The sequence below is a fragment of the Crinia signifera genome, chromosome 5, assembly GCF_055691185.1.
Source record: "Crinia signifera chromosome 5, ASM5569118v1, whole genome shotgun sequence".
Lineage (NCBI taxonomy): Eukaryota > Metazoa > Chordata > Amphibia > Anura > Myobatrachidae > Crinia > Crinia signifera.
The window spans coordinates 249,710,178-249,723,918 of NC_139221.1; the positions used below are offsets into that span (position 1 = coordinate 249,710,178).

The following is a 13,741-nucleotide window of genomic DNA, read 5'->3' on the forward strand; positions in this document are numbered from 1 at the left end:
ATTAATAATTCTCCTTCAATACTGTAAAGTTGATAGAGCACAGATAGGGGTTATGCTTCAGGCATCCACTAAACCCACATTTGACCAATACATGCATTTCTACTGCTATATAACCTGCCAGCTGAAAATGGCATTGTCATTTAAAGCTTATGTCTGCCTGACATCAAAAACCCATCATACAAAGCACACAGGGAACAGTTGCAGCATATAGAGGCTCTTTATGACCTCAGGACAGGTGTGTCAGTGTGTTGTATGTAATGTTACAATTTTAAGACTGCCTAGCTGTTAGGTAAGCTGTGAACACAATAAGATACCTGGAATTCAGTGTCTACTGGATCAGACTTTGTTTCATAATTATTTATTAAATCTGTAATAAAGCAAAACTTGCACTCACTCTGTGTGGCCCTGGAAGACATTCACAGAATGTATTGAGGGGTCTCTGAAATCCCACAGACGGAAAGTTGTGTCCCGGGAAGCAGTCACTACTAGACGCTGTGTGGGATGTGTACAGCAGTGAGTAAGCTCCTGGTCGTGACCTGAAACAAGAAACTCATTTTTATGCTTTCTTTACTGTACCTTTAATACACTGGGAAAAAATGACAAAAGAAAAGAAAATACCAAATTATATTGCAGGAATTAAGTTTTTTTTCCTGGTTGCGAACATTAGGAATGTTCCACATAAGCAGAGGTATTGAGACATGAGCGGCCAAATGTAATAACTTTCAAATTTGGCAGCCATACGGGATGCCGGACAAACTCAGATTTTTGTTTAATGGGGGGCAATCATTTACAGGGCATGCTGTTGCCTTGTAAATGACTGCTCCTTTTAAATAACCTCCGAGTATGGCCGGCATCCTGCACGGCAGCCAAACTCAGACGCTATTACAGTTGGCTGCAGAAGTCCAAAAGATACATACCTGTAAGAGAATGGACAAGTTCAGATGTCTCTACATCATACAAGTTGGCAGTTCTATCCCATGATGCGGTAACGGCTTGCTTTCCTCCAACCAGCCAGTCTGCTGCTATGACTACACCCTGATGGCTTTTAAGTGATGTTAATGGTGTTCGGATTGTAGGGCAATCACTGGAAATATCTCCATCTGGGTCAAGTTCATCCTTATCCGAAAACTCAACTTCTTCCTCTCCAGAAATCTGTCCATAACAAAGTAAGTAACATTTTACAAAAAAAAAAAAAAAAAAAAAACACAAAAAAAATTGTTTAAACCTATTTTTTTAAATTATATGATAACCCCACTCCACACAATATATTTGATAATTTTTTGCATTTTAAATAAATCAAAAATTAAAGCTAAATCCAACAAACCTAACTGATTCTACAACATTTAAGCCAATTGAAATTGGTTTGAACTTAAACGGATTCATTTTATAGCATTGTAAAAGGTTTTTTTTTCTTCTTCAAGTGAATGTTATAGTGAAGCTCAACTGAAATGAGAGCACAGAGATGAAAAGAAAATTGTTTAAAGTACCATTAAATGAAACCATTTAAAATCAAACCTGGTCACCAAGTTCAGCATTTACAAAAAAAACAACAATTTTCAAGTTTTGTTCGGCCAAATTTGAATAGTTTTATCAGATCTACTAAATTCCAATCATTTACAATTTTTGGTACTTGTGAGTTATCCGGGCGTCCGATTTTTAAATCGGGTCGGATCGGGACATCGCATCGCATGCGACCATCGGATGCGATGCGATGCGATGACCCGATTTTTCCATAGGAATCAATGTTAAAATGGACTGAGTCCATTTTAACATGGAATTCAATGGGAAAAAGGGGTCCTTTTCATACCCCTACTATCCAAGTGGGCATGGAGTTGGATATAAACCTGTGGCGAGCGTAGCGAGCCACCGAGCCCGAAGCGTGGCGAGCGAAGCGTGGCGAGCGTAGCGAGCCCCGCGAGGGGACACGGAATACCGTCCCCTCGCGGGGCTCGCTTCGCTCGCCTCGCTTCGCTCGCCACGCTTCGGGCTCGGTGGCTCGCTACGCTCGCCACAGGTTTATATCCAACTCCATGCCCACTTGGATAGTAGGGGTATGAAAAGGACCCCTTTTTCCCATTGAATTCCATGTTAAAATGGACTCAGTCCATTTTAACATTGATTCCTATGGAAAAATCGGGTCATCGCATCCGATGGTCGCATGCGATGCGATGCGATATCGTATCGCATCGCATCTGATTGTATGCCTTAACTTAAGGCATACAATCAAAAAATCGGACGCCCAGATAACTCACAAGTACCCAATTTTTCAAATGAAATGTACTCTAGATACTTAACTTTGGGTGCCCCATTATTTGCTTCAACTAGAAAGCTTTTTCGGAAGACTAAGCGTTATTTTTACTAACTTCCATATTTGTAGAGAGAGAAATCTCAGGAGACTTTCACCAATTTTTCACCAATTTTTCACCAATTTTTCACCAATTTTTCAAACACAGACATTTACTAAACGCAAACCTTGGAGTGAAATTACGAATCAAACTGGAAAGAAAGGGGGAAATTTACTAAAGGAAATTTGTAAAAAAATAGGTGTATTTGTATCCAGAAATACACTTATTTTTGACATTTACTATACTGAAAATACGGCAATTCATAGTCGTATTGATGTGCTATCAATACGAATACAAACTGCCGTATTTTCAGGATAGTAAATGTCAAAAATAAGTGTATTTCTGGATAGAAATACACCTATTTTTTACAAATTTCCTTTAGTAAATTTCCCCCAAAGGGTGGGAAATCCCAATCCATAATACCACATAAAACTCAAAAACTTTTGAATAAAAACAACTCTGAATTTAAATCAAAGGTGTAAAATCACAACACTTGAGCAAAAATGCACTCTGTGCAGGCTTCCATGTATAAATGTGTTAAAACGGTTATTCATTTACTGAATCGGATGTTCAGATAGCTGAGGTTATGAAGGCTTTCTATGAAGACCTGTATTCACCACCTGTGATCTCTTTGAGCGAGTCGATCGACACAGACAAGTCCCCTCTTACAGACACCGAACCACCTTCATCGTTATTATTCTGGAATTCTCTTAAATGATCACAGGTACCCGATCATTTGAAGCAGTCCTTAGATGCTCCAATTGTAGCAGATGAAGTTTCCTGGGCAATCAAACAACTAAAATAAGCTAAGGTGCCAGGCCCAGACGGATACTCCAATGAGTTCTACAAGATCAATGAGTCGCACATTGTTGAGCCGTTGAAGGACTGTTTCAACTGTATCATAAAACAAGGTACTCTCCCAGCATTCTTTTCAGACGCTATAATTAAAGTATTGCCAAAGGTGGGTCGGAATCTGAGCTTGGCAGGTTCATGCTAAATATAGATTATAAAGTGTTTACTAAGATATTAGCAGAGAGATTGAAACCTGTAATGCCTCTGAAAATTCACAAGGATCAGTCAGGATTCATAGCTGGACGGCATTCGGTTGTGAATGTCAGACGTGTACTGGCTGCTATCCAACATTCTAATACAACTTCCGCGTCCCGGCGTGGGCAGCATATGGTGCTCACGCTGGACGCGGAAAAAGCCTTTGACTTGGTCCTGTGGCCCCATTTAATTAGAACACTGCACAATTTTGGATTCCCACCTTCTTTTATAAACATAATTAAATCCCTTTATAATTCACCTAGATCAGCGGTTGCTTGTAATGGTATCATGTCAGAATTCTTTCATTTGGGCAGAGGGACCAGACAGGGTTGCCCCTTGTAGCCGCTACTTTTTGATATAGCAATAGAACCATTGGCAGGAGCAATCAGGTTATCCCCTCAAATACAAGGAATACGTATTAGATCTGAAGAATTGAAAATAGCCCTTTTTGCAGACGACACATTGATTTTTATTTCACACCCCTCACAATCCATCCCAGCTTTGATGTGTCTGATTGACTCGTTCGGAGAGGTTTCGGGCTATAAAATAAACCTTGCGAAGTCAGAACTTCTCTTATTAGGAAACCTAAACCAGTCCTCGATCTCTCATTTACAAATTCCATTTACTATAACAAATACACACTTTAAGTATCTGGGTATTAAGATTAGTGCTGATTTATCTAAAATTATACTCTCTTAATTTTAACCCGATCATTAGCTCCATAGCCACGAAATTAGAAGCATGGAGAGATCTTCCGATTTCATTATTGGGAAGACTGGTGGTAGTACAGTCAATTATCTTTCCTAAAATATTCTACTGCATGCAGATGTTGCCTATTGCCTTGCATAAAGCAGATGTAATACGTTTGGAATCTCTCTTCTCAAAATTCATTTGGCAAAACAAACATCCCCGAATAGCTAAAATTATACTTCAAACGCCAAAAGCAAAAGGTGGTATGGGATTCCCCGTTATACTTAACTACACGGTGTCTATTTTCTTTAGGTATATTTCCGACTGGATATTAAACAAGTCAACATATACGGATATAGAACTAGAACAGAATATCTTTTACCCATATGCCTTAGGAGCACTGGCTCAATCTAAGATATCAGAAATCCCGGCAGACATAAGATCCCATATTCTGTTCAGAGACACATATGAGACTTGGATGTTGATCAATAAAAAAAAAACTTACCAGAAATCTATTTGTTTACCAATTTCTCCCCCTATGGGGGAATCCATCGTTTCCTCCGTCCTTGTCTATTACTCTGTTCAGATCATGGAAAGCTAAAGGTTTAGATTTATCAAATAAAGTATTTGATCCTGGAGGCATCATAGATACCTTCTCAAATCTCTCAAGAAAATACTCGATACCCCACAATCAGCAATTTATGTTTTTTCAAGTTAGGCATTATTTGAATTCAATTCGAGCCCCTAGCATGGAAAGCTCCCTCCCTCTTCCACTCACCCAGGTAAAATCTGTAGATCATCTCCTTAAATACCTATTGTATAAGCAATATAAAGTTAAATACCTCTATGGGTTGTTAATGGAAAAAGGTTATCAAGATCATGGTCAGTGGGCATTATTGGTAGAGAAATGAAAAAGGACATTCCAACGATTTCCAAGCAGGAAGATATAATGAGCTTACATCTCATCTCGTTAAAGGCCTTAAACTCGGTATATCTTCAGGAAGTATATATGAGGACTTTACATCAAGCTTATATTACTCCTTACAGAAGAAGACACATGGCACCAGATGAAACGGGACAGTGTTTAAAATGCGGAAACGCAGTTGCAGATTATGCACATTGTATGTGGGACTGCTTTAAATTAAAAGGGTTTTGGTGTAAAGTAACAAACTTCCTCTCTATGATCTTTCACGCAAAATTATCTCCAGAACCTTTGGCAATTATGGGTCTCAACTCTGAGATGTGGCAGAAGGATAATATCAAAAAGCACACAATACAACTGCTTATAATCATCATTACAATTGCAATGAAGTGTATACTCATCCACTGGACCAAAAAGTCTGCCCCACAGTTATCACTTGTTCAATGAAAACTTTATACTTTGAAAGGAAATATGCCAAATTAAACCTGGTTAATGGAGCCCAAAAGTTTTATCTAAGGTGGTCATTACTTATTGACTCTCTTGACCATTCTACTAAAACACACATTATGTCAGCATTTGAAACCTCATAATCAAAACTCATGTTTTCGCCCACTTTGATTGCACCAGAGTCACCACTACTGTCTAAAGAAAGACAAAAAATAATGGTATGTTGACTAGATCTAATATTTTATCTATAATTGTAACAGATTTGAGGCTTGTGCGTGAATTCTTTGTTTATTCATAGTGTAATCCATGAATAATATCTTAGGCATAGTGAACTGAGCTCTTACCAATGACGCATTAGGTACCCTTATCCCCTTTCCCTCTCCTACCCCCCCCCCCCCCCCCATTCCTTGATTGTCTCCTACTGTGACTGTCTACGTCTTTGTCTGGACCTCTCACCTACTCCCATGTTTGTCTATTTTAATAGGATGTGTTTAGATTAAATGTAATTTATGTCTTTACACAAGTATATTTTAGAGCAACTCATTTTATTTTTTAGCACCCAAATGATGTCTATTTCTAAATCAACACCTCTCCCATCACACCTAATGCAAGTACCAGAGCTAAATAGGAGAACAAAATAAAGTACTGCACTGCTCTAGTAGACGTAAGAATGGGAGGACGGCACTCCACTGTGTGATGTTCTCTTCTGTATATGTCTGAAAATTGTTATTATAGGCTAATCCTGTATACCAGGGGCTGGCAATAAGTGGCCCTCATAAAGTTGTATGCCAGATTGCCATTTTTTCCATTTGGCCATGATAAAACTGCTGCAGGGCAGTGTAGTTCTACAGCAGCTAGAGGGCTTATTGCCAACCCCTACTCTTTACTCTGCACCCTGATATTTCCAAACCCTTTTAAAGTCAGCAGGAACCTAAATTGCTGTATGGAGAAAAGTATATAGTTGACAAATACGATTTAGAGGAATGCTGTGGGAAAAGATAAGTGAATGAAAGAGCACAGGCCAAAATAAATGAGGTCTGTTCTGCGCTATATTAAAGGGGTATCATTAAAAAAATGATTCTCCGCTCACTGCGACCAGAAGAAAACAAACATAGGAATGTGGCCATCTGTGGGTAACCCAACAGGCACCAATTACACAGATGATCCAGGAAACAGGTTATTGCCAATCAAGTTTCTACGTTTAGATACAATACAACATATAATCAAATGCTGTAGACCTGTAGAGAGAAGGATAACAAAAACCAAAACATTTTTGCCATGCCGCACTGTAGCAAATAACAGTAGCAGGCGATGTTTACACTGGCTGTGGCATGTGAAGAATCCTTCCATCGATGTAACGTGGAAAAATCAGTGAAAACAGAGCTTGTCTGCTTCATTGCAAGTCAGAAGCCACTTAACAAGGGTTTGACATTGACACTAACAATGCGTAAAAAGAGATCTAACCAGAGGCTTATGTGCATTTCATTTAATCTTCCATTGGCATTGGAAACATACGACATTTGGTAAAATATTGTAAAACATTAAGGTCAATCTCTCTTTACAAAACACAAATGTGTTACCCTAAAGCACTGTGTATTTTAATTTCAGCACAGATCTTACACTGGTGTCTGCAGTCGGTTGTGGAGTGGGTAACTGCACCATATAGCGCCAGATGTGAGCTGTCTGGTCTCCAGATGCTATGAAAAAGAAAGCCGTGTTACATATGCCAAGGCATTGCCACAAGTTTACGCTACTGTTCCAGATTGCACAAAACAGATGTACATTCTATATATGCATTTTGCCCTTTTCAACTTAGAACCTCAAAATGACCTAAAACTCTTTTTCTTAAAAGATCAGTGATTCGCTAGTTCATTTAGCTCAAACTCCCGCTGTGTAAACATTGCATGCCATGGATATGTTATTATTAGGAATGTAAAGCCACATAAGGATCACTATACCAGAAATTTAATTTTCACCAACATATTTAAAAAAATAAATAAAATAAAGTTTAATACAGGTGGATATCTGGCACTACTGGGTACATGATATGTAACTAGCACTAAGGGGGGTATTCAATGTCAGGGGTACGGCTGTCCCGTTCTCGCTTACCTTGACTGGAGCTCGGCGGTCGGGATTCAATGTCCCGGCCGCAGAGCGGCGAGAAGGGGGCGGAAATAGACGAGCTCCGTCCAGGAGCTAGCCTATTTCCGGCTTTTCTCGGCAGAACGAGCCCGACAGCTCGTTCTGCGGAGAAACCCTGTTCAATGCTGTCGGGGAAGACAGCATTGAATAGGGCCCCGCAGCCATCTCCCCCGTCGGGAGATGGCTGCGGGAGCACGACAGTGTTTGAATACCCCCCTAAATATTTACAGGAAATGATTGCTTGGCCATTACAAATCAGTGCTTGAGCTAGTACACAAACTTTGTTTCATGCGCAAATAAAATATATAGATGTATGTGTGTGTGTGTGTGTGTGTGTGTGTATTCCATGTGATGTGTTTATCCAACATAAATGTATTTTGTTTTCCCACATGGTACCCATCCTCAAGATACCTCACTGAAATATAAAAATACTCAGAAATACAGAATAATCCGTTATCCACAATGCTACAGAGAGAAGTACTTGCCTGTTAATGCCATCTGATCTGTGGGGTGAAATTTTATTGAATTGACTGCAAGACAAAACAAAAACATTTCTATGATCTGCCACAATCAATAATTAAATAAACTGTCAAACGTTGCAGATTAATTACAGAGACGGAATCCACCATATATAGAAACATAGAATTTAAACAGGAGATAAGAACCATGGCCCGTATTAAGATCTGATTGCAGTATAAATTTGTTTGGAAAATGGGCAAAACCATGTGCACTGCAGGTGGGGCAGATGTAACATGTGCAGAGAGAGTTAAATTTAGGTGGGGTGTGTTGAAAACTTTTAGTGAAATCTAAAATCGCAGCGTAAAAAAAATGCAGAGAGTATTTACCCTGTACAGAAACAAAATAACTCACACAAACCGAACTCTCTCTGCACATGTTACATCTGCCCCACCTGCAGTGCACATGGTTTTGTTCATTTTCCAAACAAATTTGTGCTGTGATCAGATCTGAATAAAGGCCAATATGACCCAGTCTGGTTGTTTGCATCAGGGGTCGGAGTATTAGGGATAGGTTATTAGGGTCGGTTTAGTGGCTTGGGTTAGGAGTGAGGGAATTAGGATGAGTATTTAATAGAATTCTAAAACCTTAACCAATATCGGTACTCCTGTCAGGAATATGAAAGGTAAGCAAGTGTATGCAAAACAAACTTTTATTTCTGTATCCGTTAATCCATGCTGACTATTGCTGCTTTCCCACTGCAGACCAGTTTAAAGTACTGGTAATCTTTTAAATGGTATTTAAAACGGTATTAGCATTCCCACTGCAGCAGATTACCGTTTTAAATACCATTTAAGTACCATTCCCATTGCAGTGAACCGTGTATAATGTAGAGTGCCTAACCCCCCCCCCCTTCTCCCAGTGTAAAGAGTGCCTAATCCCCCCCCCCCAGTGTAAATAGTGCCTAACCCCGCCATACCTGCCCTGTGCCCCCACCTCCCCTCCCCTTGTACTTACCTGTGGGCAGTGGGGAGGCAGCGGGGGTCATTGCAGGGTCCATGCGGGGTACAGGCAGTCCCAGTGCCTGATGAGACCTAGTAGTTCTCACTTTTCGCATATGTAATGAGTGCACGTGCATACTAATGAGCCGCTCATTACATATGCGCATATGTAATTAGCGGCTCATTAGTATGCACGTGCACACATTACACATGCACAAAGTGCTAACTACTAGGTTTCATCAGGCACTGGGACTGCCTGGAGGCTAAATAACGTTTAAGAGGCATTCCCACTGCCTCTTAAACGTTATTTAACCGTGTAGGACTCTGCTTTGAAAACGGGTTGAAATACCGTTTAACTTTAAACGGTATTTCAACTCTGGCGCTTTCCCACTGCAGCCTTAAACGGTATTTTGCCCTCAAAAATCTGCAATATACCGTTTTAAGGCTGCAGTGGGAAAGGGGCATATGCTTAACAGGTTTCAATGTATATGTAGGTGGGAATTCAATTATGCAAAAACACACAGTTCCAGGAACGTATCCTGGTACCTTTGTGCTTTTGCACATACTGTTTTTTTCCCACATTATGGTAACTAGTGTGAAGTTTTCAAAGGATAGTCTTGGGTTGTAAAGATTTGTCCCTAGAAACACTTGTTTTTTAGGACTAACTGCACAAACAATCCTGTATTGCTGCATGTTAAAAGTAATCTAATAATCACTGAACGTCATAAAACAGAGATTGTAGTGTTCATATCCACTGACCCACAACAGAACATACACATATGCACTAGCTCAGCAGGAATGTACTCATTAAACTATTCCAGAATTTTAGCAACTAAGAACAAGCAGTTATATTTAGTATCAGAGAGACCAAACATGCAGAAATGGTCCATCCATTGGCTTGTATTTGTTGTGGAGAAAATAAAATGGTCACACCTAGCCACATTCGAATGATCAATGACTGATCAACTATAGAGGGGTTATGCTTTGCAAGCATAAAGGGATCAAATTAATTTGGAGAACGAAGGAAATTAAAATTTTCCCCATAAGTAATTTTTGAAGTACATAGATTTATATGAGTTCGTGTTTCTACTTGCATATACTTCTCATGCCTATTGCAATTCCCCCTCTGCTTGCCCATAATACAACACTAATACTGCTTTTACATCGCTAAACGTGGGTCAGCCCCGGGATTTTGATCCCTGGTCGTATCCGGCTGCAACCCTTTCACTCTAAGGCCAGTATTCAATGGCCTGGGGTGGCGGGCGGCAGCGAATCCTGTGTAGGATTCGCTGCACTTTCACCGTGATTCTCCCTGCTGGGAGATTCGCCGGCAGCCGTCCGTCCACAGTAGTCAACGCGTATGGGGCTCTCAGCCCGAGGGCGAAAATTACCCCCTATGTCGAATTGTGCTCCTGGCTCTCTTCCCTGCACTGCCGGGGATAGAGTGGAGTCCCGGCAGGGGAGCACACTGATGCCGCACAGCCTGAGGACGGGTACAGCAGCAGCAGACCTCCGTCTCCAGCAGCCCCGGCGCTGACATCTGCTATCACAGCGCTGGGGCTGCCGGAGGACTGCGACTGCTGCTGCTGGACAGGTCTCTCCCTAATGACAGCTGCTGATTGTCCCACCTTTTTCCCTTCTGGGGTCAGGAAGCAGAGCGGGCGGCGTGTCGGGGATGGTGGACCCCCTGGCTGCTGGTGAGTGGCATGCAGCAGGGTCTGGCAGGAGGTCTCTGCGGGTGAGATCAGCGGGGGGGTCCCTGCAGTGGATAAGAACCACTAGCTCCCACCTCCTGCCCGCCAGAGCTACCTGACATGACCCTGCGCTGCCAGACCCCGCTGCATGTCACCCACCAGTGGGCAGGTGCAGCCCTTATGTGAGATCAGCGACGCGCCCCCCCCCCCCCTGCAAAATGTAATGTAATCAGCAGTGCCCCCCGCATATGTTATGTTTAAAAAATTTTTTAAAAAGAATTACAAATATATTTGTGCTGCATGACCAGTAAAATAAATAGCAAGGCCATTCACATAATACAATTGAATGATTTTTTGAGACCAAAAAAAATAAACCCTTTATTTAAGAAGAACACATAACACTTCACCAAAAAAAGATGCCGAAGGCAAATTGGAGAATCATGGCGAAAATCACTGGAGAAAGCAGTTCTCCATTTCAGCATTGAATACACTCCCGGCGAATTCCACTAAAATCCCCACTGAAAACCACCGGCGAATTGCGGCGAGTCGCAAATGGCGAATCGACAGTCATTCACTCTTCATTTGCAGCGAATTCTGTTAATTGAATAGGGTGAATTGTTTTTTGTGTGAGAAAATTCGCTGTAAACCCGGCGAATTGCCTGATTCGCCAGAAAATACGGCGAATCAGAGGCATTGAATACTGGCCTAAAATGCAGGTCTTCGATTATACACAAACGACACAGGTTGAACCCTTCTTACAACAACACAAATTTGAATTGCTGGGTTGGTCGACCTGAGTTACTCTGGGGCATATTTATTAAGCTCGGTGAAGTGATAAAGTGGCTGTTTATCTCCAGCCAATCAGTTCCTAACTGTGAAGTTACAGGCTTGGTTTGATTGTCCGGTGATCAAAAAACAGACACTTTATCACTTCACAGAGCATGACAAATCTACCCCTCAGTTTGGTGCTTTCACACCACACCACAAAACGGGTTGCCCCCGGAAACAACCTGGGTTATAGGAGCCGTGCCAAAGGGGTATTAGGGGAGGAAAATTTTGTTTTAAGTCAAAAATATCTCATTACTTATTTCAGTCTAAAGCTTTCATTTATATTTACCTGATCCAACATGGCCAACATACTTGGTAAGACATTTTCCTGTCTCAATGCTCCACAGTAATGCTGTATGATCTATACCAAGAGGAGAAAGGGGTTAATGTTTTAGATGTAGAAAATGACATGCAAATAGCTTTGATCACAAGACAGCTTTAAGGTTTCTGTTGTATTTTTGAAATACAAATAAAGATACCATAAGGACAAACCAGAGACAGGCTTAATGCATATTCAATGTTTCCTTCCAATTACGCGTTCAGATTCTGAAATAGCATATGTGTGTTACACTGTATAGAATACACTAAAATATTACATGTTTACGGTCACAGAAAACCATAGCTACACTACAAATACTTCAATATATTTCATCCTTGATGTGTGGCTTAATAAGCCACCGACTACTAGAAGTGTAAAGGGAAAGCAATTTTTGCAGGGACACTGATCGGTTTCAAACTTGCTGGATATGGACTGTCGGGGAGCCGTCCGGCACCCGCTGAGTAGGGGGTTGATTGAGAACAGAGGAAACCAGGCTCCTATGGTTAATTATAGAGAATATACTCCACGCGCTCGAACATGTGTGCAGGTTAAAAAAAGCCAGAAAGTCATATGTTATATGAATTAATAGATTTAGTAAAACTGGTATTTGGGTATGAAACATAACTGAGCCCCAGACTTTTAGGATCTAGAAAACTAAAATAAGGTATTTTGAATCCATGTTTTAGGATTTTATAGATTTCAGTTCATGAATTTATGCTTGAATATGAATTTTACCCCTTCCACTCTGGGCCATATTCAATGCGGGCGACGAGGGGGTTAAAACGGCAGGGATCACCGAAAACAAGTGACCCTCACTGTTTAACTCCTTCGCCGGGGGCTCACCCTATTCTACATTCCAGGGAATCCTCACTGTCACAGGACTTTAGCCGCGAACATATCTGTTTTAGAGGCCGCACACGCCGTTTCCCGGTCGCTGCAGAAACCTAGCAACGTGGAAACTGCGTGTGCATGGGGGATAATTGAACACTGATCGTGCGAGCTGTGACAGCGAGCAATCAGCACTGGTCGCTGTCACAGCTCACATAAAACATTAAATATATCCCAAAAGTGTGGTTGACGCTAAAAAGAAAGTGCAGCTTCGTGAGATGAGAGCATGGCTTTTTTGGAGGACAAGTATCCTGACCCCTAGGGTCAAATCCTGGGTTTAGATATAACCAGCAAAATGAACCTGATCCCAGTAGCATTCTGGACACTCATATAAAACGTACTACTTTTAAAACACATTTAAATTGTTCAGTTATTTTGGTACTTGTGGAGTATCATGGCTCCCATCGTATGGCATCGTATGCCATATGTAGTGGCATACGATGGCATACGATGCAATGCGATGTTTTACCGATTTTTGAGCATTTTTGCTCAAAAATCGTATGCCATCGCATGGCATCGTATGCCATATGTAGTGGCATACGATGTCATACGATGCGATACAGTGTTTTACCGATTTTTGAGCATTTTAGCTCAAAAATCGTATGCGATCGCATCGGATGCCATACGATGGCATCCGATGCGATGGCACCCGATTTTGCACTGAAATGCATCAGAATGCATTGAAATGTGTATTAAAGTAGTGAAATGCCCCCAAATGCCATTTTTCATAGTGCACCACCCCCACTATCAACGTCAACCCGAAGCGTGGCGAGCGCAGCGAGCCCGCGAGGGGCGGCGGTACGCGTCCTACGACCTTTTCATACCCCCACTATCCACGTCGGCGTGGAGTTGAAAATAGAATAGTGTGGCGAGCGCAGCGAGCCACCGAGCCCGAAGCGTGGCGAGCCCCGCGAGGGGACGCGGATACCTGTAAAGCCCGCGAGGAGACGCGTATAGCTGTG

General features: G+C 41.5%; 1 protein-coding gene across 3 annotated transcripts in view; it reads right to left on the minus strand.

Annotated features, from left to right (window-relative positions):
* Window positions 1-13,741, minus strand: part of WDR37 (WD repeat domain 37) — a 98,783-nt gene that overhangs the window by 38,489 nt on the left and 46,553 nt on the right. For all 3 annotated transcript variants that reach the window (XM_083188802.1, XM_083188803.1, XM_083188800.1), the window contains exons 7-11: window positions 11,862-11,933; window positions 8,079-8,123; window positions 7,072-7,148; window positions 918-1,152; window positions 395-536 (exon numbers count right to left, since the gene is read on the minus strand). In XM_083188802.1, coding sequence (XP_083044928.1) covers window positions 395-536; window positions 918-1,152; window positions 7,072-7,148; window positions 8,079-8,123; window positions 11,862-11,933 — 571 coding nt within the window. The remainder of the gene's footprint in view (window positions 1-394; window positions 537-917; window positions 1,153-7,071; window positions 7,149-8,078; window positions 8,124-11,861; window positions 11,934-13,741) is intronic.